The following is a 26,484-nucleotide window of genomic DNA, read 5'->3' on the forward strand; positions in this document are numbered from 1 at the left end:
GTGAGGTCTGTATGGGAGTTTGACAGGTCAGGTCCTGGGTTTGCAGACTTCAAAGCTGTGGACTGCACATGTTCAGATTATTGATTTGTCTGTCCCACAAAATGTGTTTTCCTGGCTGGTTTCCAAACAAGTCCTGCTACCCTGTGAGCTCTAAACATGATCTGGGACCTCGTTGTGACGTGCCCCTCACCCTGACATCCAGAAGCTCTAGGAACACATTAAAAAGAAAAGGAGGACTTGTGGCACCTTAGAGACTAACCAATTTATTAGAGCATAAGCTTTCGTGAGCTACAGCTCACTTCTTCAGATGCATATCGTGGAAACTGCCACATTGGTAGTGATGATACTTAAGTACTGACAATCTGCTCACCCTCTACATTGTGGGTCTTGACCCCAGGGGATTTATGACTCAAACACAGATAAGATGCATGGGAGAGTAAGAGGATGGGTTGAATTTGACATTTCTCTGCTCCCCCCCCTTATCTGCGCTCTGTTGGGTGGAGAAGGCAGCGTTCGACTGACATGGGTTAGTGCTTGCTACCTGGTGCAAGAAGTGAGTGTTTAGGAGGGATTTGGACGAGGAGACAGGGTGATTGCTCTGTGTGTGGAAGATGGCACAAACGTGGCAGCTGGAGAAGGAAAGCAAAGGGGCTGAGCCTGGCATGGTGGGCAGAGAAAGGATACGTTAAACACTAAACTCTATCTGAATGATGGAGGGTGACCGATGATGACGTCCCTGGGGCAGTAGACAGTCCAGACAGACCCATGCGACTTGACTCTGTTGTCCTGTGGAAAGCCCAGCAAAGCTAGTGGGCTGTTTCATGGATGCAAGAATCCATTTGCTGGACCAGGGCTGAAATTAGCAAATGAGACTATATGTCCATGGAGTCAAGACTTTCAGATTCTGTGTCCAGCTTCCACTGAAGTCAGACTTTGCAAGGCCCCCAGAGAGAATTGCCAAGCTCCTTTATCAAGGAGAACTGAGTACCCTCGCCTCTTGTGGCAGACTTGGGTTTCTCAGTGACTTCACAAGCGACAGGGGTACCTTTTGGACTTACTGCTTCTCTTATATTTACTGCCCTTCTTTGCAGTAACAGTAAATAAATGAGGAGCCTGAAGGAAAAATGCTTAATAAAAATCAGGATTTTAAAAAAATAGACTGCAACTGAGCTTTAACTACAACTGCGGGAGCAGGGAAGAGGCAGGGAAGAATTTAGAGATGCACAGAGTTTAAGGCCAGAGATGCTCCCCTTCTTTTTCTGAGCCTCGCAGTCTGGAATGACTTCCCCCAGCAAACGAGGACGTGGATCTGTTTTTATTATTATTACAATCAGTGTTGTTGAAGCTCCTGCTGAGCCACGGGGTGGAAAGTAAATGTTGCTGGCAGCCTGAGAGTGGGTAGAAAAGATTCCGACCTGCTCAAGTACTTGCTAGTATTAAGAAAACATTCAGGATCAATGTCAGTTTGGAATACTGACTACACTTCTCAAAACTGGGTGCCTAATACTTGGATCCCTTAATCTGTATTCAAACTCCTAAATAACTGGCTGGAATTTTTGAGTCTCCCTCTCTTAGCCCCCACCAGCAGCTGCCTCTGGCCACCTGTGACTCATGTCACAACGGGGTCATCGGGGAAGGGACTTCTTATCTCGGGAACTTCCAGGCTGCTGAGAGGCAGGAAAGTTATGCAGCTTCCTGTCTGAATGAAGGCGAAGCGAAGGGTAAGTCCACACAGGGATAAAAAACCTGTGGCTGGCCCAGGTCAGCTGACTCAGGCTCACGGGGCTAACAATTGCTGTGCAGACATTTGGGCTCAGTCCCAAGCCTGAATGTTTACACAGCAGTTTAGCCTTGCAAGCACCAGCTGTGCCGTGCTGCAGGTCTTTTACCCCCCTGAAGGCATACCCTGTGTGTCAGATGGGCAATGGTTTTCTTCCAGTAAATCACCCCAGGGTTCACTTATTCCCAACATTGAATGCTTTTTGTGTTCATAGGATGCTCTACCTAAGATGGACCTTTCAACTAGGGCGATCCCAGCCAGATCCTGGCACATGCGCTACGTGCAACTATTAAACAAAAAGCTCTTTCGGTCTTAAGCTTGCTCATGCCTCTTGTCCCTAGTGAAACGCATGTGGCATGACAGCGTTTAACCCTGGATTATCCCTGCTCTCGTTGTGTCCCTGACACTCTTCAAGAAGCTCAGGATGCCTGAGCCACCAGTGCCCCTCTCTTGTAACGACGAAGGCGGGTTAATCTGAAGGCTACCCGCCCAGTGGCTTGGTTTTCCTTTCTTGGCTTTGGCATTAGCAGCTGCTGTGGTGATGTACTTGGTGACAATAGCAATGTGATAGGTTCTCAAGTCCACCAGGGCGGACACACACTGGTTGTAAGCTATGCGTAGCTTTTCATTTCCAGCAGACAGTATATGTTGCTTCAGTGAAGGGGCAGAATGGATTTCTTCTATGAAGGCCCTGTGGTGGGGTGGCATGTAGTCCCTCATCCTGTGTAGAAATGCAGCTGGAAAAGACCAAGAAAGGAAGAGGTGAATCACTTGGCCAAAGATAGGAGGGGGAGGTATTAATTATTAAAGCTAATCTTGACAATTCCCAGGGAATACTTTAATATCGGGACCTGCGTAACATCTAACCTGCTATGATTCGTTCTAGAGTGCTTCCGACAGGTGCTCTCCTGATCTTCCCCAAAATACCCTGCCAGCGGGTCTCAACCCTGACCTGCCAAGCGCTTGCTGATGTGTCCGAGCAGAGAATGCCAGCTGTGTAGAATTGACATGGATCAATAAGGGACTAGCTTGAAACCCACCCAGCACTTTTGCATTTGTGACCTAAGTCAGATTTGTCTGCAGATCCCAAGCATAGAAAACAGGCCCATATTCCCAGCTGCACCCAGAACTCCCATCCATGGCTTCCCAGTAGCCACAGATCTTGGTAGGGAAGGTTGTGTCGGAGTCTCTGTCTGCCCCTTGACAGTAGTAGTGATGGTGACTTGCTCTATAGCCTAAGAGGGCAACTGGTGACCACTCTTTTTTTTCCGGGCCTGGAGGCTCTTAATCAGTGGCACCTTACAGTATTCATCCTATTGATCCTGTTGCAACTCTACTCAAATTACAGAGCACACTAGAGACCCGTAATGTAGTATGGTCTCTCTTTACAAATGCATGTGGCTAAATATCCCCAGTGAGTAATATTGGCTCTTATACCAAGAAATATATCCCTAATAAACCAAGTGCATGCAATAAATCTGGAGAGATCCTGTAGTTCATTTAGCCTTGCTTAAGACTAAAGCACTGTCGCTTTCCATTCTTTATGTTCTTTCAAGGTATATCTGTGTAAATGGGGGAAAATAATAAAGCGAATTAAAAACATTTAAGTGCCTTTAAAAAACTGATAAACATAAATTGCTGTTTTCAGCATGAGCATATTTGTAAGGGACCCTCTTTATAGTTCAGATAAGCAAATGAAAAATCACTTTGAGTATGTTCAGCTCAAATCTGCTCAGATTTTAGAAAAGTCTCTAGTAAAACTCTGCTCTTTAATACTTCACTCTGGTAGCATGCTTCATAGTGCTTTGCACGGTTGGAGAGCCTCAGCATCTCTATTCTACACATGGGGAAACTGAGGCCGGGGCACACTGTCATTTGGTTACAGAGCTAGAAAACGAATCCAAGAGTTTCAGGTCCTGTGGGTGAAATTCAGCCCAAGGCCAATGCGCCACTGCCCTCCTCAAAGGAGGGCTTAAAGCCAACTTAAGGGGGGTGTTGGATTGGTGCTGGAACTCTGGAAGGGGTGAATTCCACCCAGTGTGCATTTCCCAGCCTGCCTTCAGAGGCTGAAGAGTTGCTGGTGCTGAGACGGTGTTCATGTCTCACTGAAACCAGTGCAGCACAAACCTCCAGCATATGTGTAAAATACTTTTCCATCTTTGCTGCTTCTCATTCCTCATGCATCCTGTTTATCTCCATGAGGCAGGGCCATCAAGTCGTGCATCAAGCCCTTTATTCACAACATGTACAGGAAGCTTTACTTCCCCTCGCAAGAGAATAGGACTAACTGGAATGTGAAAAGAACCACCCCCCCTAACCCCAATACTGCAGCGCACCACTAGGGTTACATATTTAACCCCAAAGCCATTGGGCACTCCTAGCCCACGTGTCCCCATTTCAGTTCCTAGTTAGGCTAATTATAACGTGTACATGGGGGGGGGGGTGAGTTGATGTTACTGACAGCATCTGCACTCTTGCGCTTCCTGCCGGTGCTGTGTCCATCTATAACCTAGACAGACCTGTTTGGTTTGAATTAGTCTATTCATTAGGGCATGCCTTTGGGATTTGGTAATGGGGCTGCCAGAACCTGGGTTTAATAGACATCCTCCCACAATGTATTGAAGGGAACTTCTTCCCAGCTGACACAGAAGCAGGTGGATTTTGAGACAGTCTGATTGACACATGGCTTTATCCATTTGTAAATATACCTGATACAGAGCCACACCCATCTGCTTAAACAAATAAGCAAAGTTTTGTTTGACTTACTGCTTTCCTTGCTATGATGAATTGCTAATAACTCATCGAAGACATGAAGTACTGTGCTCTGTGCTGCGCTCCCTCCAGAATATGACATGGGCTCATCAGAAACTCCTTCATATATCAGCCCTCCTGGCATTGCTGGGTTATCTTTCCACCTTTAATGAGAGTGCAAGGCAGTAAGAAATGGTGCTTCAGTGAGCTAAGAACGCTGCGTTCGATAAACAGGGCAAGACTTCAAAATGCTGACCCTACACAGGCCAGATGGAGTAAATCCTCCTAGGTCTGCCTCCTACATCATCATCTTGGGGCTAACCCTCTTTTCAAGTCAAGTTCTCAAATGTTAATATATTACACGGGAAGAAACTGAACATAAGATGTGTGTGTAACAAGTTCTTCTCATGCTTCATCCTTCGATACTTCCCTTCCCCATCCTGTGTGTGTGTGGTCATCCCGTACCATGGCAAGTGTAACACAGATTGCAGTGTCTCAGATTAGGGACCTGTCATTTCCCTGTAAAGTGATATGCACGACTGTGCTGCATGAGAAATGAATACAACAAACCAACAGCAGCAATACTGATTAAAAATATAACCCATCCATCCCCTCTCAAGACAATTCAGCAGGAGAAATAGGTGATGGTACTGAGGATAAGCCATCCAAGACCGCTGCATAATCCTTGTACACCATCCAGAGCTGTCGTCGTCGTCTGGGTTAAATGCCGCAGAAAACGCCCTCTGGCTAGAAGAGCGCCGTGTGAGCGTCTGCTGACGCTCCTGCTGTGCGCTTGTTTGGAAACCGTCCTTTAGAACCTTCGGTAGCCAGATGCTGGAGATGCTCATGAGAGCAGCAATGCCTATTTTAAGCCGTTTGTTAACAATTGCATGAAGCAGAATGACGACCGCTCAGATTTTCTCAGCTGCCTGGAATACTCAGGAGAAGCATCAAACTTGCGCAAGGCTACAGTGTGGGGGGGAGAAGGGTCTCTAATGAAACAGGATTTCTATAAAATAATATTTTGGCAGTGATCAGTATGGTGGTAAGCATTTTAGCAAGATAAACTCTTGGCTCCTAAGATTTTAATTCCATTCTGTATAGTTCTTTAGGAATTAAAAGGGGTATGGCTTTTTAAAGGGGGTGTGTGTGTATTCCTTAGCAACAGAACATATAATTGCAAGGAGCAAGCTCTCAAGGTAATAGGCAGGGATTGGGCACTCAATTCTCATTAACCTCTGGGGCGGTTACTCTGAAATGGCTGTGTAGTGGTCTTAAAATGTAACCTTAATTGTCTCAGATACCAAGAGCGTCCTTGTTCATTGTAGTAGCCCACTGGACTGCTGCATAATCGTGATCGATCCATTCCATGGTTTTGAAACCAACCTCTCTCCCTGGTAATCTCTCTATTTCTCCTTTTCATTTACAGTGCAGAGCTTACAGCTTTGCTATGAGCTAAAATTTTCTAAATGACTCTACCTCAGCACTGAATCTTGAAATGTCGTCATGCCCGCTAGACTAGGCGGCAAGGGTCAAGTATTACAAGATACAAAGGGCAGTTAGGCTCCTGACTAACCCCCCTGCCCCTGACTTTCAATGGGGAGCTGGAAACCTCCTTCTTCGTTCCTTGTAACAGGGACTTGTCTTGCTTTCCTATAAAGCACCAGTGTTTCCTATAAACACTGACTATGCGATAGTGTGAACCATGGTAGTGGAAAGCATACAGGCTCTGTTGCCTGAAAACAAAATTGTAGTGGTACCATCCCAAGCCCCATCACCGTTGCTGGGAAACTTGTGTTTGGTTTTGCTAAAAGGAAAATAATAGCAAAACAACATTGCTGTATTATTCTCAGATCTGCTGGGTTAGGAGAGCATTTGAGGCAGATATTCCGAAGTCCTAAAAGTTCTGTTCTGTTCTTTTTGTCACCTTTCCTTTAGCATAATGATTCCTCTGGATACAGAGTAGGGACAACTTTCGTTTCCTGAAATGGAGTGCAGGGTTTTACCTTTATGTAATGTAATTCTCCTACCCTCACAAAAAACACTAGTCTTCAGCAAACCAATAAACTGGCCAGTCTTTTTTTTTTTTCCTGATCTGACATGCTTTTTTCCACCACTCCTCCAAACCCTGCAGTGTTTGTTTTATGCATTGCATGTTTACAAATGCTAAAAGCTCTGAATGAATGGAAAGGGGTAGGGGCAGGAATCAGGATTCTGGAAATAACTGTGCCCTGCCCTGAAAATGTCTCCTGGCTTCTGAAGAGTGGATATATTTAGCTGTTTATACTATTAAAATGTTGCAATTTTGGGGTTTCAGTTAGGTGTCTGAGGCTGACCGTCCCCCTGACGTTAACTTCCAGGAGCAGCTGTTATACAAATCTAAGAGGGAAACTAGTTTTATCATCAAACTTTCAGTTATTTTAGCTCTCCCAGAAATACATTTTATAGTAACCTCCAGTCCTGTGAAGTTTATAACAGAAGGTTGTCAGCCTGCTTTAAACTCTGTTCAAGACCAGGTCAGTTTAGATGGAAAACTGAAGAAAATTTAAGATGCAGCAGGCCTTTACACTCGGGAACACTGACACCTGTTTTAAAATTCGAAACCCCCAAATAACACTGATATTAGAATAACTTTGGGGGTTCTGAGCTCTCCAAGTGAGGATCTGGCATGACAAAGGCGTTTTGAATGAGACTTCAGTTATTCCTGAGATTTTTGTTGTTGTTGTTGCTTTACACACCTGAGTGGTGATGGGGGTGTGTCTGTGTTCATTAATGAGCGGCATCCTGTTAAAACAGTGGCAAAGTAATTTGTTGTGATTCGATGGAGAACAGCAGAAGAGACCTACTGACCTTCCAGCAATGTCTACAGAGACATTGTATAGAGAGAGACTATATAGCACAAGGTCAGGAAGAGAGAACTGAAAGTGTGTAGATTGTAATCTCTTTGGGGCAGGGACTGCTGTTTTGTTCAGAAGGACAATGGGGCCCTGTTCTGTGACTAGGGCTCTGACACGGTACAAATAATTTAACAATGTGTCCAACAAATAAACACCCATCTCCCAGGGTTGCTAGCTGGGTCAAGAACTTTTCATGATCCATTTCCATATGATTGATACTAACAATGTTCATGGTGCAGAAAACACCTGGGGGTGGGCTGGTCTTTTGAAAGGCAGGGACAGATCCTGGGAAAGGTAGAGGAGGAATTCTGACCAGGCGCTGTGTTGTGCTGTGCTCTCTTGCTGATAGTGGTCACAGGAGCCTGTGTCTCCATATATGAGAAGTTTAGGATTGGGGCAGGGTGGAACACACCTGAGTCCGGGGACCTCTTCATCCTGTGCGTTCGGCTGGCCCAGCGTGGATAAAGTTAAACAAAAAATTCCCTTCCCAAAAGAGGGCTCTGAGGCAGTACAAATAATTTTACTGCCTCATGTCTAGGCACAAGGGTGTCACTAACTATAACCTGCGTTATCCCTGCTGCACAAGAGAGACTATGGCACATGATGTACCTACATTAGGGCTGCCTTCCTCCAACAGCCTCCTCTCTACCCTTGGGAATTGCTGACATGATTGTTCCAGAGGGAAATGCGCACCACGTACTTACCCAGACAAAAAGATCCGAATCACGGCATAAAATATTGCTGGATCCACATGGTCTAGGAAAGAAATCAAAGTGTGGTGTTACTCCAAGCCAATGGCAGTTACTTCTGCATCAGCCTTCCCCCATCTCTTCCTTCTCAGTCTGAGCAAGAAATGCCCTGAATCTTTAGAAAAACAACTTGCAGAGGAGGCTGGAATGCTGTGCCCTGCCACCATCCCCCTCCCAAATGTGACCTGGCCCTTTAATGCTCCCGTGAGCTTCATTCGTGGTACTTAATGTTCACTTGAAATAAAGGAACTCCAGGTACTGGGAGCTGTTACACCACGTGACTGGCTGATGTAGCAAAATTAGGCTGTCTCTGGCCAAGACCTCAGCAGCTTAGGCTGTTGCTCATATTGTTATATGGATTCTTCCCTGAGTGCTCTGATGTTGGCTCTGCCATCTTGCTGAGACCTCGGTACCATCCCTCTGCCTTGGCCCCCACTGGCTGAGAGCTGGAAATGCTCTCAAGGGCAGGTTTCCCCCATATGGACCCATTTAGTTCTGTCACCGTGGCTGCCTGTGCACATTGCAAACACGCTTCGCGCAGAAAACGTGCTCTCCCCACCTAAGCACGTCATGGTAACTTCACTTGAAACAAATGCATTGCAGCGTCTATGGCCTGTCTGTGTTCCTTGTTGATGCAGGATCACGCTGCTGCTGCTGGCAAAGTCTGATTACAGCGTGACGGTGGAGAATCACAGAGGGTTCAGAGGTCAGTGCAGCTAACATTACTCCCCACTGTACTTGTATCTCAGTAATGGAGAGGAGGGGGCATGAGCGTCTGGTAAAGCCAGGAGCTGTTGTATTAAAAAACTGGTCATTTATACGGATGTGGAATAACAGAGGTGCAGTCTGAACTCCTCCCACACTGAGACCAATGGAACTCCCATGAAGAGCGCCACGTTGTCCATCATGGGGATGTGAAAGCTGGGTTCTAATCCTGGTTTGGGCCCTAACTGGCTGCTGTATCTCAGACAACTAACAGTAGCTGTGTGTTCCTTTCTGTAAAAGTCTTCTGCTTCACAAAAAAATGTGTAGGGACATGATTTGAGATCCCTGGGTAGAAAGTACCATGTTATTAAGCATTCACTCCTCTGGAATTCCCTATTTCCATACCAGGGGACAGACGCCAGACTAACCGTTCACTCTGGTTAAGCAAGGCTGGTCACAGCAGTTCTGGAATCAGAGGGGAGTTGAAGAGCAGTGAGAGGCTTTTCAGTGTTGCTGCTCTGATTGTCTCACAAAACTCCCTCGATTTTTTCATTCGGGACTCTTGCTGAGCAATACAGACATACACACATCCCTGCACTGTCCTGGGAATATCTGTCTTGCATTTGATTTTCTCCAAGCCGTGACACCTGCAGCCCCGTCCATGCCTAGAGTCTTTCTACTCTGTGTGCAAATGTTTCCACTCCTGTATCCCAATGAATTAATGTTTGTGCCGTGATCTAAAGACAGCTAAGTGTGAAGCAGTAGCATTACCGTGCATCCGTTTCAAAGCGTCGCTCATCTCTTTAATGGCCTTGGCCAGCTCTTGCAGGGCCTTATGCAGGGCCTCTTTGTCAGGCTGCAGGATGGCATTACCTGCCTGAACAACTGCCTGTAAGAGAACAGTGGAAGAGCTGTGATGTATTGGAGCAACTTGGGTTTATGTGCCCTCGGTGTGCCTCTGGGCACGCTGCCCCCTCTCTTTCATTGGGACAGGCTCTCCTTATCTTATTGGCTCATCCTGAGCTCACCTGGCAGGGCTTTCTCACCTAGCCATGGTAAGAAAAACCGAAGCAAACTGCCACCATGCTAGAAGGTGCAGATTGTTCTAAATTCTGACCCCTGAAACACTGGCAGATGCTGGGACAGGATCTCCCAAAGCAAAGCACAGGAGAGATGATGGTTCTGTGCCCATCTGTGCCCCCAACACAGGATTGCACAATAACTCCAGATGTGACTTCCCGACCAGTGGCAGGCATTGGTCTCCATGGCTGCGTTTGCGACATTCTCTGTTTATCAACAGCACAGGGGAACGTGGGCAGTAGCAGTGCAAGCATCCGTTCTACACTAACACAGAGAGAACCTTCCCCTGGGGGAATACCTGCTAGGCAAGTGTATTCTACATATCCCATTCAGCTGTTTGCCGAGACTGCTAACAAAGTGGCCTATGTCTTCTGAGAACAGCCACCCCTCCTCTTCCAGGTGAGCAGCCATTTGTCAGGCTGCGGTACTACAGATCTGGGCCCTTCATCTTTATCTTCTGTTTAATTCCTAATAAATCTGACTCTGATTGGATTGTGTTGACTGCAGGCCAGACCACCTTTGTTCAACAGACTCTTTTTTTGACAGGTTTCAGAGTAACAGCCGTGTTAGTCTGTATTCGCAAAAAGAAAAGGAGTACTTGTGGCACCTTAGAGACTAACCAATTTATTTGAGCATGAGCTTTCGTGAGCTACAGCTCATTTCATCGGATGCGTACTGTGGAAACTGCAGCAGACTTTATATATACACAGAGAATATGAAAAAATACCTCCTCCCACCCCACTGTCCAGCTGGTAATAGCTTATCTAAAGTGATCATCAGGTGGGCCATTTCCAGCACAAATCCAGGTTTTCTCACCCTCCACAAATTCACTCTCCTGCTGGTGATAGCCCATCCAAAGTGACCATTCTCCCTACAATGTGCATAATTAAGGTGGGCCATTTTCCAGCACAAATCCAGGTTTTTTCACATCCCCCCCACCCCCATACACACACAAACTCACTCTCCTGCTGGTAATAGCTCATCCAAACTGACCACTCTCCAAGTTTAAATCCAAGTTAAACCAGAACATCTTGGGAGGGGGGGGGTAGGAAAAAACAAGAGGAAATAGGCTACCTTGCATAATGACTTAGCCACTCCCAGTCTCTATTTAAGCCTAAATTAATAGTATCCAATTTGCAAATGAATTCCAATTCAGCAGTTTCTCGCTGGAGTCTGGATTTGAAGTTTTTTTGTTTTAAGATAGCGACCTTCATGTCTGTGATTGCGTGACCAGAGAGATTGAAGTGTTCTCCGACTGGTTTATGAATGGTTATAATTCTTTTCTTTTACGTAGAGACTGTCCAGTTTGACCAATGTACATGGCAGAGGGGCATTGCTGGCACATGATGGCATATATCACATTGGTGGATGTGCAGGTATACGAGCTTCTGATAGTGTGGCTGATGTTATTAGGCCCTGTGATGGTGTCCCCTGAATAGATATGTGGGCACAATTGGCAACGGGCTTTGTTGCAAGGATAGGTTCCTGGGTTAGTGGTTCTGTTGTGTGGTATGTGGTTGTTGGTGAGTGTTTGCTTCAGGTTGCGGGGCTGTCTGTAGGCAAGGACTGGCCTGTCTCCCAAGATTTGTGAGAGTGTTGGGTCATCCTTTAGGATAGGTTGTCTCAGAAACAACTCTGACATCATAATCAAAAAGGCTGAAAAAGGAGGTGCTGTTGTCATCATGAATAGGTCGGAATATGAACAAGAGGCTGCTCGGCAGCTCTCCAACACGAGTTTCTACAAGCCATTACCCTATGATCCCACTGAGAGTTACCAAAAGCAACTACAGCATTTGCTCAAACTTCCTGAAAAAGCACAAGATCAAATCCGCACAGACACACCCCTGGAACCCCGACCTGGGATATTCTATGTACTACCCAAGATCCATAAACCTGGAAATCCTGGGCGCCCCATCATCTCAGGCATTGACACCCTGACAGCAGGATTGTCTGGCTATGTAGACTCCCTCCTCAGGCCCTATGCTACCAGCACTCCCAGCTACCTTCGAGACACCACTGACTTCCTAAGGAAACTTCAATCCATCGGTGATCTTCCTGATAACACCATCCTGGCCACTATGGATGTAGAAGCCCTCTACACCAACATTCCACACAAAGATGGACTACAAGCCGTCAAGAACACTATCCCCGATAATGTCACGGCTAACCTGGTGGCTGAACTTTGTGACTTTGTCCTTACCCATAACTATTTCACATTTGGGGACAATGTGTACCTTCAGATCAGCGGCACTGCTATGGGTACCCGCATGGCCCCACAGTATGCCAACATTTTTTATGGCTGATTTAGAACAATGCTTCCTCAGCTCTCGTCCCCTAAAGCCCCTACTCTACTTGCGCTACATTGATGACATCTTCATCATCTGGCCCCATGGAAAAGAAGCCCTTGAGGAATTCCACCATGATTTCAACAATTTCCATCCCACCACCAACCTCAGCCTGGTCCAGTCCACACAAGAGATCCACTTCCTGGACACTACAGTGCTAATAAACAATGGTCACATAAACACCACCCTATACCGGAAACCTACTGACCACTATTCCTACCTCCATGCCTCCAGCTTTCACCCTGACCACACCACACGATCCATCGTCTACAGCCAAGCTCTGCAATACAACCGCATTTGCTCCAACCCCTCAGACAGAGACAAACACCTACAAGATCTCTATCAAGCTTTCTTACAACTACAATACCCACCTGCGGAAGTGAAGAAACAGATTGATAGAGCCAGAAGAGTTCCCAGAAGTTACCTACTACAGGACAGGCCTAACAAAGAAAATAACAGAACGCCACTAGCCGTCACCTTCAGCCCCCAACTAAAACCCCTCCAACGCATTATTAAGGATCTACAACCTATCCTAAAGGATGACCCAACACTCTCACAAATCTTGGGAGACAGGCCAGTCCTTGCCTACAGACAGCCCCGCAACCTGAAGCAAATACTCACCAACAACCACATACCACACAACAGAACCACTAACCCAGGAACTTATCCTTGCAACAAAGCCCGTTGTCAATTGTGCCCACATATCTATTCAGGGGACACCATCACAAGGCCTAATATCAGCCACACTATCAGAGGCTCGTATACCTGCACATCCACCAATGTGATATGCCATCATGTGCCAGCAATGCCCCTCTGCCATGTACATTGGTCAAACTGGACAGTCTCTACGTAAAAGAATAAATGGACACAAATCAGATGTCAAGAATTATAACCATTCATAAACCAGTCGGAGAACACTTCAATCTCTCTGGTCACGCAATCACAGACATGAAGGTCGCTATCTTAAAACAAAAAAACTTCAAATCCAGACTCCAGCGAGAAACTGCTGAATTGGAATTCATTTGCAAATTGGATACTATTAATTTAGGCTTAAATAGAGACTGGGAGTGGCTAAGTCATTATGCAAGGTAGCCTATTTCCTCTTGTTTTTTCCTACCCCCCCCCTCCCAAGATGTTCTGGTTTAACTTGGAGAGTGGTCAGTTTGGATGAGCTATTACCAGCAGGAGAGTGAGTTTGTGTGTGTATGGGGGTGGGGCGGATGTGAGAACCTGGATTTGTGCTGGAAATGGCCCACCTTAATTATGCACGTTGTAGGGAGAGTGGTCACTTTGGATGAGCTATTACCAGCAGGATAGTGAGTTTGTGTGTGTGGTTTTTGTGAGGGGGTGAGAGAACCTGGATTTGTGCAGGAAATGGCCCAACTTTATTATCATGCACATTGTGTAAAGAGTTGTCACTTTGGATGGGCTGTCACCAGCAGGAGAGTGAATTTGTGTGGGGGGGTGGAGGGTGAGAACCTGGATTTGTGCTGGAAATGGCCCACCTGATGATCACTTTAGATAAGCTATTACCAGCTGGACAGTGGGGTGGGAGGAGGTATTTTTTCATATTCTCTGTGTATATATAAAGTCTGCTGCAGTTTCCACGGCATGCATCCGATGAAGTGAGCTGTAGCTCACAAAAGCTCATGCTCAAATAAATTGGTTAGTCTCTAAGGTGCCACAAATACTCCTTTTCTTTTTTGACAATAGTCCATTCCATTGATACCTCTGAAGCGACCTCCTATCCGCTTTGCCTATGCCTGCAGATCTGAGTGAATTGCATCGGGAGTTGTAAACATTAAGAGAAATGTTTGTCTGCCCAGGATGGCACCATATGAGTTGTACTGTACCTTAATCCCCGGCGCTGCTGCCTTCTCAACAAGGAGGGTAACTAGAATGAATCCTCTCAAACTCTCCCCTCCGGGCAGGGAAAAGATGGTATCCAGATTCCTTTAAGGATGATGATGATGATTTTTGAAATCACATAACGTGTGGAGATTAAAACACACAAATTCTAGGAATAAGACTAACTGGCCCTTCACGCTCCCTCCACCTCACTGCTCTGAAGTGCAGTCAGCCAGGTTCTAGCCAGACCCTGCAACACAAGTGTTTTGCACTAGCTTTGGTCAGGCTCTAGTACACTACAAACCTTGCTGCTGGGTAGGTAGCAGTGTGGGGATATAAAACGCCTTCCTCCTCTTAATCCCTTTCCCCAGCCACCACATCAGGATTAGGGAGAGGATGCCACACACTGAGAACCCACCTGAATTTTTCAAGTCTTTAGGCATTCAGAGTGGAAGACATCTGCATTGTAGAAGGCAGCACCTGCCTCCTATGCAAATTGCAAGTGGCTTGTACGTCCTACTCCCAGCCCCTCAGATCAAAATGGGGCATGTAGGGTCTGATTTTCTTTCAAAGGAGCTCCGTACCCCACATGCACCCAATGAGCTGAGTCCATCTCCACAATCCATACCTCTGTGTGAAAGATCACAGCTGTAGTCTGGTTTACAGAAGTCTGGGGGTCACATAGAAGCCACCCAGCTGCTGCTATGGGGCATTGGCATTCCTCTGCCCAGGAGTGAGCTGTTACATTGTGCTCATGTAGCAGGAGACAGATGTAAACTAAAAAGAGCCCTGAGGTGATGGAGCAAATAATTGAATTGAAACAAAGCTACTACAGTTAAAAAATAAATAAGCATATTAGATACTTACTCTATTTCCAAAGGGCTACAGGAGTTTCAGGTATTGACAGCAAAAGTGCGAGAAAAGGAAACAGGAATAACAAATCACTATATAGAAATGGAATCCATTACCAAAGATGTGTACTTCAGAATGAGATCTTGTCCTAACACTGATGTTAACAGTAATGTGGCTCTGGCTCCTGTTTTTCCATGTGCGCACACCACCTCCCCCCTCGATTGATAAAGAACTGGACTCTCACACCAAACCTGAAAAGATCTTTGTAGGGAATATTTATCTTTCATGCCAGCAAGGCTCAGAATGGAGTAAGAAAGGGAAGATTTTAAAGGACTATCAAAATGTCAGAGCTCAAATCTAAATGGACAAAAATGGTCTCAAATCTTCCTACTAGATTGACCAATGGTTGCATTTGTGCCGATTTGATACCTAACACAACCACTTTAACAACTCGATTTCAGTCTGTCCAGCTGTAGATTTCATTGTTCTTACATTTACCCACTAAGATTCTTTTTCTTCCAGTTCACTAGCACAAAATCCGCGTGGACCAGGATAGGAGGCAGCCCAAGCATCTGTGAGATCTCCCAGTAGGGAACAGCAAGGTTTCGTGGCAGAAGCTGGAAGACACAAACTTGTGCTTACTCATTTTCTCCTGAAAATGATCCAGTTGGAATGTTCGATGTAGCAGGCTCCTAGTCAGCAGGGAGCCAGGGGCACACTGACCAGCATGCTCTGGTCTCAGACCCCAAGAGTACATCTATGCTGCAAAAAAAGGAGTGTTCTTAACTTGGGTTTAAGTAGCAAGGAAGACGCAGCAACTTGGGTTAAAGTTAAAGCCTGCAGGGAAGCTGGGGTTTGAACTCAAGCTGCCAATCTGAATGAAAAGCCAAGTTGCCATGTCTTTGCTGCTGTTGGAACCCAAGGTAAGAAGGTTCCTTTTTCTGCAGTGTAGACGAACCCTCGAGCTGCACTTTGCTATTGATGCTGACTGATGTCAGGTAAGCTCAGAACTTTTGTACCTGTCAATATCCCAAGCAGTTCCCAGCTCAGCATGGACTTTCCAGCCCTCTGCAGGTACAAACATTTTACCTGAAGGGGGCCATTCTGCTGCCTATTCTGGTAGCATTTATCTGAAAAAAGCAAATCCTTCTTGGCTTCAAAGAGCAAATCTGTTTTGGTGCAGCTTTTACCTTGACCGTCTCCTCCTCGCCTTCTTGCCAGACAAACCCCATTGTGATGAAGCTCAGTGCCAGGTGGGCCAAGTGCAGCTCTCTGTGCCCTTTTAGATGCTGACTGCTCAGCTGGGGCATCTGCCAACAAGAAACTTGTGAAAAAAGGCATTTTTGAGTGGTAAAAATTACCACCACCAAAGATCTCAGTGCACCTGGCCAACTCCCAATGCCTTGTGGAGATATTCTCCTCCCATAAAGCGAGGCACCGACGCAAAGTAATTTGCCTTGCATCACAAAACAAGTCAGTCTGAGCTCAGAACAGGACCCAGGCATCCTGATGCCCATCCCTGTGCTCTGTCACGTCTGTGAAATATTCTTGCCGCCATCAACACACACGGCTTCTCTGCTCTGCTCTGGCTTTTCTTCTTTCTGCCTTAGAACAGGGCTTATTACACTGATGGAACTTCTTCTCATTTGTAGCACTATTATATGGTAACCCCCCTGGTCTGTTTAGAGCAGCGGCTCTCAACCTTTCCAGACTGATTTCTCTTGTGTACCCCGAGTTTCACCTCACTTAAAATCTACTTGCTTACAAAATCAGCCATAAAAAGACAAGTGTCACAGCACACTTACTGTAAAATTGCTTCTTGTCTCGTTTTTACCATATAGTTACAAAATAAACCAACTGGAATATAAATATTGTACTTACATTTCAGTGTATACTATATAGAGCAGTATAGACAAGTCATTGTCTGAAATTTTAGTTTGTACTGACTTAGCTAGTGCTTTTTATATAGCCCTGTTGTTAAACTAGGCAATTACCTAGATAAGCTGATGTACCCACTGGAAGACCTCTGCATACCCCGGTTGAGAACCACTGTTTTAGAGAAGCTTTGCAGAAGGGTGTTTTTCCCTCTCACATCTAGTCTTTAAAAAAAAAAAAAAAAATCACTGAGAGCTAATTTGAGATTAAAGGTGCTGTAGCAAAGCTCTAGATGCAGGAATCTGGAATAGTTTCACGTTATGATTAACTCCCAACCTATGTACTTTCTAGCTGAAATGATGAGTTCCGGCCCATCTTTGTGCTTTACCTCTAGTGACACCTGAAGAAAATCTCTCTGTATTACACACTGTATAGGAGAAGCTGTTTTTTTAATTTAACTTTTCTCCCCTTTTGGTTTTTTGAATCCCTATATGTCAGGATCTGTGTTTTCCTAAACGTTTGTGTGTAGCTTCGTTTGAAGATGAAGCTCCAGTTCTGCAGAGGTGACTGGCACTAACATTAATTTGAGGTTAATCCCTAAGAATCTTTAATCCTCTACTTGAATTCTATAGGTACCTTGTAAACTTGTGAACGGAGCTGATGGCTCTGGATCAGGTGAGGCAGGTTGTTGGCAATCTCCATCCAAGGCCCGTAGGGAGCAGGGAGTTCACTCTAGAACAGACAAAAGGCCTTAAATCATCAAACAAGTCTGTTAGGAGCTGGCACAATTAAAAAGTCACTGGCTGGATCTCCCCACCGAGCCCTAATTTGATGGGCAAGTTCATGATTGGTGTAGTGATGGCTGCTATGCGGCAGGAATGAGGGGCATTTGCAGAGTTCGGGGAGGCAGGACTGCAGGGTGGGATTGACAGGCATGACTGGTAGAGCTGCATGTTCAGGAGGGAGTCCAAGACTGGAGTAACAGGCAACTGAAGCATATCTGAGGAATTGTGCTGGATGCTTGCAAAGTGCCTCACCGGGCAATATCTGGCCTGCGTCCTCTTTCTTCTTGTTAAATACTGTGGTGCTTAAAAAGAGCAGTGAGGTAGAGGGGTCTGTGTGTGTGTGTGATTTTTCTGAGGGGAAACAAAGCTGCCTTTCTTCCATTGGGGAATCCTGATCCTATCACGGTATTTTGTATCCACTGATTTTCATGAAGAATAATTCCCTTTGGGGCCACATGGCTTTTATATTTTATCTGGGATCAATGTAAACTAAGTGGCTATTTAATTGTGTGGGATCTGAACAAGATGAAGGTCTAATGGAGTTTTTTTTTTTCTGCTTTTAAAAACTTCACTTTAATGACCCACTGATAAGAAACAAATCCCTTGTTCTCTCACCCCTTTGCCTCCAGTGATTGCAGGCAAGGTAAAGGAGAGGACAGGCTCATTTCCTGATGTTGCCCAGTGTCACTCCTGTTAGTTCTGCCTTCCCCGAATTCTAAGGCATTTCCCTCTTCCTTGCAGGGGGGACCCAGACAGCGTGGTACTAGCTGACTTGCAATCAGTTTAGATTGGCTTCTTTTCCTCCTTCGTTCAAGGACGGTTGATGGAATTTAAAACACACAGACACAAAGTAGGGAGTGTGTTGTGGAGGTGCCCAGCAGGTAGGGAGGGGTGTTCCCCATGGAGCCAGTGGGGGAGTATGGGGCTATTTTAGGATTCCCCCAATGTCAGTCTCTTCCATGGCCATTAAATTAGAATCAAGACTTGCTTTTTCTTTTAAAGCACAAATGGAGTTTCTCACTGCTCTCCTGAGAGTGAGGCTTTATTTGGGAATAGCAAAGAGACTCATATGAAAAACTGAGTCACAATTTGGCTGCACTACCGAACTGAGGTTAGCCAGCTTCTGAAAACTACCGCTCAGCTCAGCTGAGCTCCCTGCATAATCCAACCCCTCTGATGTGCCTGGCCAGCCATTATGGTGCACAAGACATTCAGGATGTGTGTTCTCTGGGGATGGGTGGGGAATATTTACATGATCTTTTATGTGCCAAAAGGGAGAGAAAATGAGCTACTTCTGAAAGTACTTTTGTGGTGATTAGCGGCCTGCAATGAGCAGATGGGGCAGAGGAGCTGGCTTGAATTGAATGGTTTGTTTTTCTGGTATTGCTGAGCACTTTCCAAACAGAAACAAGCAGAGTCCCTGCACGGGGAATATATAACTTCCTCCCTAGCAGAGACGCACTCACCAAGGGGGCCACTTTGTTAGTGATTACGTATATAATTATGATTACATTACCATAGCAGCATATTGTAGCTTGGCTCTAAAACAGTCACTCGCCATGAGATGCAGACAAAGAACAGGCCCGAGCAGGCAGCAATCCTTGCATTGGGAGCTGTTTGGCTGTGACACATTCAACGTCGCAGCTAACACAATATTGACAAACGCCAAGCATTCAAAAGCTGAGTCAGGCCCCGGGTGGTTTAAAAAGAACCCAATATTTTAAGAAATCTCATGGTTTTATTGGCTTTTATATGGGTCACTTGTTTAGACTTACTCTGCAAAGCTTTTGTTGCTGTTGTTGTTTTTTTAATGACAGATTCTTGTGTAGTAACGTGTCTCTGAGAACAGCATGTGAGGGAAATGGAGCCGCTCTGTAATAATGGTTGAACCATGTATGTTGACCTAGTTATTGGGATATTACTAATGACTACATCAGCTTAGATTAATGAGGAGGACTGTAAGAAAACAGAATGGCTCAAGATAAGCCACCCCTTGGTAAACACTTGTGGGTTCTTGAGAGATGATGGTTGAACTATTAACTTTGAAGAGTGACATCCTGGCTCCAGGCATCTTACAAAACGGGTTTTGATGAGCAGGGCCAAAGCCTGGAAACCAGATGATCAAAAGGGCTGTGGCAGTTTAAAAAGGGAGCCTGAGAGGGGAAGTGGTTGTTTGTCTGGGCGGAACCAGACTGATACATAGGACCAGTTGATGTGCCTGAAGAAGTGAGGTCTGCTTCGGGGATAGTTAAGCCTTTTGGTAAGATAAACGGGTAGAGACTCTCTCTCTTTCTTTAAAATCCCTTTTCTCTAAGTGCTTTGTTCTTGCTGCAAAATAAACAATCTTGTGGTTTTCAGAAGGCTGTCCCCAAAGGGGAGTGGGTGTTCATAGAAACATAAGGCTGGAAGGGACCTCTGAGGCAAGTCATCAAGTCCAGCCCCCTGCGCTGAGGCAGGGCCAAGTAAAGCTAGACCATCTCTAACAGGTGTGTGTCCGACCTGTTCTTAAAAAGCTCTAGAATAGGGAGGTTGTTCAGTCCCCATCATTGGAGCCTAACTTCCCTCGTAGGTTAGATATTAGGAATAACCTTCTAATACATCTCCTCCCTTGCTGCAGTTTAAGCCTATTAGTTCTTTCTTTTTTCTTTGGACATGGAGAACAGATGATCCCCATCCCCTTTGACAGCCCTTCAAATATCTTAAGACTCTCTCGTCTCCCCTCAGCTGCCTTTTCTCAAGACTAAACATGGCCAGTTTTTTAACCTTTCCTCATAGGTCAGGTTTTCTAAACCTTTTATCACTTCTGTTGCTTTTCTCTCCAATTTGTCCATGTCTTTCCTAATGTGCTGTCTCAGTGTGTGCAGAAGGCAATCAATCCTGCTGTTCTGGCATTTCACTATCTGTGGAGCATGGTCTTTTTCCAGCTTGGAAGGAACTGGAATGTCAGTTACCATCCTAATGACTGTAAATACAATGACTTTTAAGGCCTGATCCTGCCAGATTCTGAGCAGGTGAAGCCAGTGGGATTGTCAGTAATTAGCATTCGAATTTTGTAGGATTGGGCCTTTTAAGCGCTGGCACTGTGATTTAAACAAGTGTGGCTTAATATCAAATAGCTTGTGTTTAACTTCCCAGTCTGTATCCTGTTTCTCAGCATTTTACTGAATAATCTTGAATTGATTTCTTGGCATCCCTGCAAGCTTCTGCTCAAGGAGTGCCATTTATAATGTTGCTGTCACTTTTTAAAAAGGATTAAAGCTGAAAGTCTGTATTCTAAAGCTCACTCTCCCCTGTACTCAGACTCACGAACAATCTGTAAATACAAGATCAATTCTTTGGTGTCTGTCTTTTCCCCTCTCCTCGCAGCTTGCTCCTGGCACTTTTATTGCTTTTTAAGAATTAGAATGTTATCCTCTATCTAATTTGCTTTAAATATTTAAGCAAAAAACAAATTGTATTTGTGTATAAATAAATATTAGTAAATGAGTGAATTACAAATAATTGCTACAGAATAAGACAACTGCCCACCAACCCCTCTCTTTGAAGGTGTTGCGTTTCCCTTGACATGAATGTCTCTGAGAGAGAGAGAGAGAGTGTCCCTACCAGAGGATTTGGAAGAAGGAAGCCATAATCTTCAGAGAGCTGAAATCTTCTTAAAGTAAAAAGCAGTGGTTTCTCCTCATTTTCGCTATTAATCTCCATCGTTAGAGAGCTGAACTCTGCCTCAGTCTGGGAAAGTAGAACCTACTGCATAAGAGAGGGTTCAGACTCTATCTGGGCACTGGCCCTGCCGTAGGAAGCATCAAATAAGCACACTTGTAATGTGCTGAGTAAGTGAAGCATTTTTCCCTGGAATCCAGAGGTAGCAAACCTTTGTGCTGGGCGTAGAATCCTCAATGGCCAGTGGGTCTGAGTAAACATGAATAAAGGTTGCTGATAAGGCAGTGTGCAGAGCAAACTCTAATCTAATCAACATCCCCTTACAGAAAAGTCCCGAAAGAGAGGTTCTCCTCTGTTAAGATGTGTGTTTTCTGGATACTCCTGTGGAATTCAATAAAGAGCTCTAGACTGACTTGGGAAACTTATTAAAAATATCACTCTAAATCCCCACAGATTTTAATGGGGGGGAGAGGAGGCTATCTACCAAGCCTTATTGGGTTAATTCCAATTAAATCCAATTGGACTTTTCCAGAAGGTCTATGTCCATTTGTAACAAAAAATGAACCCATCAGAGAAGGTGCGTGTCTCCATTGCACTAAGGTGCTTGTCGTTTCCTATGCTGTAGTAAAAGATGGCCTGTAGTTGATGGCGGCAATGACTTGCAAGTCACATCCTCTGATCTGCAGCCAGTGCGGTCTCCAGACACTGCAGTTTCCAATAAATAAAGAAGTGCACCTTATATATGCATGTTACCATCCTAGCTATGTCAGTATAGGGGGATGCATACACTCTGTGCTGTGTGGATGAGTGGAAGGCCAGGAGCGTGTGTGTATATCAAGAATGCCTGGGGATGATCTCTGCTGGCTGAGCATTAGCACTGTGATACAGGTAGCCGGTGTGAAGCCAGGAGAGAGGGAGACCTAGAATGGGAATGCATAAAGTTTGAATCACTAGACGGTTTTAAGCAGGCCCTTTGCTTACTGCATCCTAGGCCGCCAGAAAGTGGTTTAAGGATCTGGCCTTGAATAAAAAGGATCACATCCTTGGCTTGAACTTCTGAGTGGTGGTGCAGGGAGACCATGTTGCATTGTGATCTGCACAGGGCTGGCAAGATAAGCAGGTCAGGCTGGGTCAGTGGTTGCAGGGGAGACCTCCTGAGGGACCCTGGACTTCCTTTGGAAATGATATTGGTGATCAAATAGGCAAGCAATTCCCTGCTCTGAGTCAGCTCTGCCTGCCTGCCCCGTTAGTCACCTCAGCTGAGGGTCCACCCGTTCATGCTCTGATGTAAGATCCCGAGGCATGTTCCATTGTAGGCAACTATGTTCTGCTTCTCCCTAGCCATGCCCCTGTGCTCCAGCCTTGGATACAAGAGTCCCCTCCCCTCCTTTGAGTGGCTGTCGTGCAGGTCTGGGCTGGGCAGCAGCTGCTGAGTTTCAGGGTGTAGGAGTGTTCTCAGGGAACTGCCTGGGAAAGGCGTGCAAAGCCTCTCGCTCCTCTCTTAACTTAGACCCTACCCCTGCCTTGTAGGAAACCGCCCCTGTTGCCAGTGCCACATGCCCTGCGGCCTCTGTTCATGTTAACTTGTCAGTTACAGTCCCCACTGTGCTGCTGCTGTTCTGAAAATCTGACCCATGTGGCTCCTGCAGTCTGCTCTGCAAAACCGGGTTCTGTAGCGCTGCCTTTCCTGTGTCTCCTGGGTGCTCTTTCTGATAATGGCCTAGGGGGGTTTCAAATACTTCCCCTCCTCCTCCTCCCACACAGCAGTCAACATAGCTGCTACTGCTGGCTGAGGGCTGTGGTCACTACCTATACGCACACATGCCAGTGGAATGGCCAGCAGCCCTGCCTTCAATTTCATCCCCCACGCTCCAGCGCAGATGAGCTCCAGCATCCCCATACAGGATCTGGGAACCCTGCCTTCCCTCTGCTGCACAGCAAATCTACGCTTGTGCTTGCTGTGGCCAGAGCAGGACTTCCCCTGCGTGGAGCCACAACCCCAGTGAACCAGCTTATTTCAGCCCATCATGCAGAAGGTGAGGTCCTAGCGAGAGAAACTGTGCACACTTCTCCATTGCACATAGGTTGCCTGTGGCTCTGCAACTGGGCACCTTAGATATTCAAGTCTGTCCTATTACTGGTCTTGGCTCTAACTCCACAGAGCAAGACTCTCTCTTCCTCTGGCTGTGCAGACAGCACCTGTAGGGGTCATGAAGTTTGGGACTAGATCCTTTGGTGAGTGTAAATTGGCATTGCTGCATGGGCTTAGCTGGATTTACACAAGCCGAGGGTCTAGCCCTTGGTATCTACGTTTTAACTCCCAAATAATTACCCCACAGGGACTCTGAGCATGTTCTGGGCTATTGGAATTACATGGACTCATGAGGACACTAAACTAGCATCACACCATGTTCATCTCCCATAGGAAAAGGGAGAGCAGGTTCTGTCTTATTTAAATAATAATAATAAAAAAGGTAGAACAAAGGACCATTTATCTTCAAGCTTCCTCTTGCTGTCTAGAATGTGATGGGTCCCAGTGGTAACTGTTGCATTGTTAAGGAGATCTACACCCCACTGGGGGAGAGTGGGGGTGTTTTGTTTTATTATTATTATGTATTGCGGTAGCACCTAGAAGCCCTGACTGAGATCGGGGGCCCACTGGGCTGTGCACTGCACACACGCATAGTGAGACAGTCCCAGCCCCGAAGAGCGCTCACACTGTAAATACAGAAACCAGACAAAAGGTGGGAGAGGAAATGGAGGCACAGAGAGGAAGTGACTTGTTTGAGGTCACAGAGCAGGTCGGGGGCAGAGCCACTGCAATAACTTAAACAGAAGTTATGGGCATGAAGCAGAAATTACCAGGTGAGGTTCTCTGGTCTGGGTTTTATACAGGAGGTCAGACTAGATGATCATAAGAGTTCCTACTGGACTTGAAGTCAATGAACCTAGGTTGCCGGACTCCTAGCCTGGTGCCCCCATCTACTGACCCAAGCTGCCTTTCCTCGGGTTGCAGGAGCTTTTAATCCAGCTCAGACACTGCACTGGAATGAAAAACCAGAAGTGACCATGATGCTAGGTACAGATCCTGTCTGTGCTGATTCCTGTTGGCTATTGTTCCAGCAAGGCCCACGGTTCCCTTCAAGCAACCCTTGACAGCAGCCAGGCAGGAAGAGTGCTAAAGAATTTTGTTCTCTTCTCCAAAGGGAACAATGTATGCTGTACTAAGCACAGGCTGTATCTTAGTCTCTGTGCTTTGACAAGGTGCTGCTGATTTACCTTGGCTGTGCCAAGGATGATATTAGCACATAAGTTAATGGAAACGAAAACTGAAGCTGCTGTCACAAAAATAAGCACATCACAGCAGGGAATAAAATAAGTGACATGAAACATGTATTATGAAATTAAGGATTTCTTTCAGGTTCCAGCTAACTTCCCAATGATTAAATGTATGCTAATGTTATGATTTTGCCAATGCCAAATAGAGCATAAGATCCTAATGACTGTTTTAATTTGCATTAGTAAATTACATGCTGCTAATATGCTTGTCACTGAGCACAATCTGCATCTGTACCTACTGCAGGCACCCAGCCAAACAAACAGGTATTTATGGAAGGGTCATTAGAATAAGGCTCTGTTGATTTCCAGGCTAATTGTTTCAGTGATACATGGGAACAAAACTCCCTGCCCACTAGGTGGTTAATGCAGACAAGACTAAGCCTACTATCTGATTAGGCAAATAAGACCAGACCCAGTAAACCATAAAGAGCCCAAGCAAACTCTCTACCTAAGTGCAGTCCTGGTCAACATGTCGCCCATGGATAGTCACCCTTTTTCCTGTAGGGCTGGGGACTTGTCCTAACTGAATGTGAAAGCTCAGAGCAAAAACATTTAAAATCCTTCCTTCATTGTGTTCAGTCCCTGCTTTTCCTTCTCAGTTCAGCCCAGCTCTTTCTCCATAGCTTCTCTGCTGGGAACACTTAGAATCGCCTAGAGTTTGTCAGCATTACTGGGCTCATTTCTATAAACTTTCCATGGAAAGCCACCAAAGGACAGGGAGCCAGGACTCCTGGGGTTCTCTGCTGGTTCTGCCATGGAGTGGCGCTGTGCATGACAGACCTGGGCGAGTCAATTTGGCCCCTAAAGCTGGCTATCCAGGTTTGACTATTCAGGTCCTTATGCCTCTGGCCAAATTTTTTAAACTATCTGCCTCTGCAAAACGAGAATATTACATATGCCTCCTGTGGACTGACTGAGGGCACTTTCCCACAGAGCCCCAGCCTGCAAGTAAGGCCAAGAAACTCTGCTTCCCCCGGCTCTTAAAGTGACAGCTTGTGATTCCAACACAGTCCTCAGTACATCAGACCTCACATCTACTTCAGGTGGCTAAGTAAGTTCCTCATGTGAAAAGATAATGCAACAAACACAGGGAAAGCGTAACTTCCATCTCTGGCTTAGAATGTGGTTTCATGACGAGCCCATGGTCTGGTTGGGGTTCTTATCTCAGCACAGCTTACTGAGTCAGTTTGCCCTTGGAAAGGGGGCCTTAGGGTACACACCAGATGCTGAGCTCTTGGGAAAATCTGGCCCTACGTGGCTTGTCCAGGGTCCTGCAGGAGGTTGGTGGTAAAAGTGGAATAAGAACCCAGGGGTTGTGGCTCCACGCCTAGCTCTGAACCACAAGACCATCATGACTCTGGCCATGAGTCAGCACCTGCTTGATGCTTTGGTGGGGATTTCCTGAAGTGATTCCTGCCCTTAAGAATCAGACATCCTCTTGTCGTTCCCCAGCCCCCACAGCCACAGGGTGTACAAGTGCATTGATCTGAAATCTGAACTGTGCCTCAATGGGGAGGAACTGAGCATCCACTGCGCTTTATCCCTGTTAGAGAATGGCCTCCACAGCCCCGACAGGCAATGTGGGGGTTAGGTCAGCTGATGTCTGCCCCAGACCGGAAGTTCTCCAGGCTCTGCCGAGCAGTGGCCAGAGCTGCTGTTGGTGGCTTTTCATAACCAGGACGGATGTTCAGCTTGCTGCAGCTGCAATGGCTTTTGGTTGCCCTGGAGGCATTTCTCTAAGCTGCAGCTGCATCCTCAACTGATGGGCTCTCAACAGGGTGCATCGCACCTGCTGCCGCTTGGGGTTCCTGGCAGACG

General features: G+C 46.0%; 2 protein-coding genes across 6 annotated transcripts in view; one reads left to right on the forward strand and one right to left on the reverse strand.

The window, feature by feature from the left end:
- Window positions 1-26,484, forward strand: part of ZMAT4 (zinc finger matrin-type 4) — a 424,404-nt gene that overhangs the window by 373,516 nt on the left and 24,404 nt on the right. The window lies entirely within an intron of this gene.
- IDO2 (indoleamine 2,3-dioxygenase 2) lies at window positions 258-24,717 on the reverse strand. The gene is made up of 10 exons (XM_073325313.1): window positions 21,271-24,717; window positions 17,519-17,614; window positions 16,198-16,317; window positions 15,506-15,624; window positions 15,023-15,037; window positions 14,161-14,260; window positions 9,654-9,771; window positions 8,133-8,184; window positions 4,547-4,695; window positions 258-2,517 (listed from the first exon to the last, which is right to left on the reverse strand). Exons 1-10 carry the CDS (start codon window positions 21,367-21,369, stop codon window positions 2,147-2,149), a joined length of 1,239 nt encoding a protein of 412 aa, XP_073181414.1. The 5' UTR covers window positions 21,370-24,717; the 3' UTR covers window positions 258-2,146.

Source organism: Lepidochelys kempii, chromosome 26 (genome assembly GCF_965140265.1).
Source record: "Lepidochelys kempii isolate rLepKem1 chromosome 26, rLepKem1.hap2, whole genome shotgun sequence".
NCBI classification, from domain to species: domain Eukaryota; kingdom Metazoa; phylum Chordata; order Testudines; family Cheloniidae; genus Lepidochelys; species Lepidochelys kempii.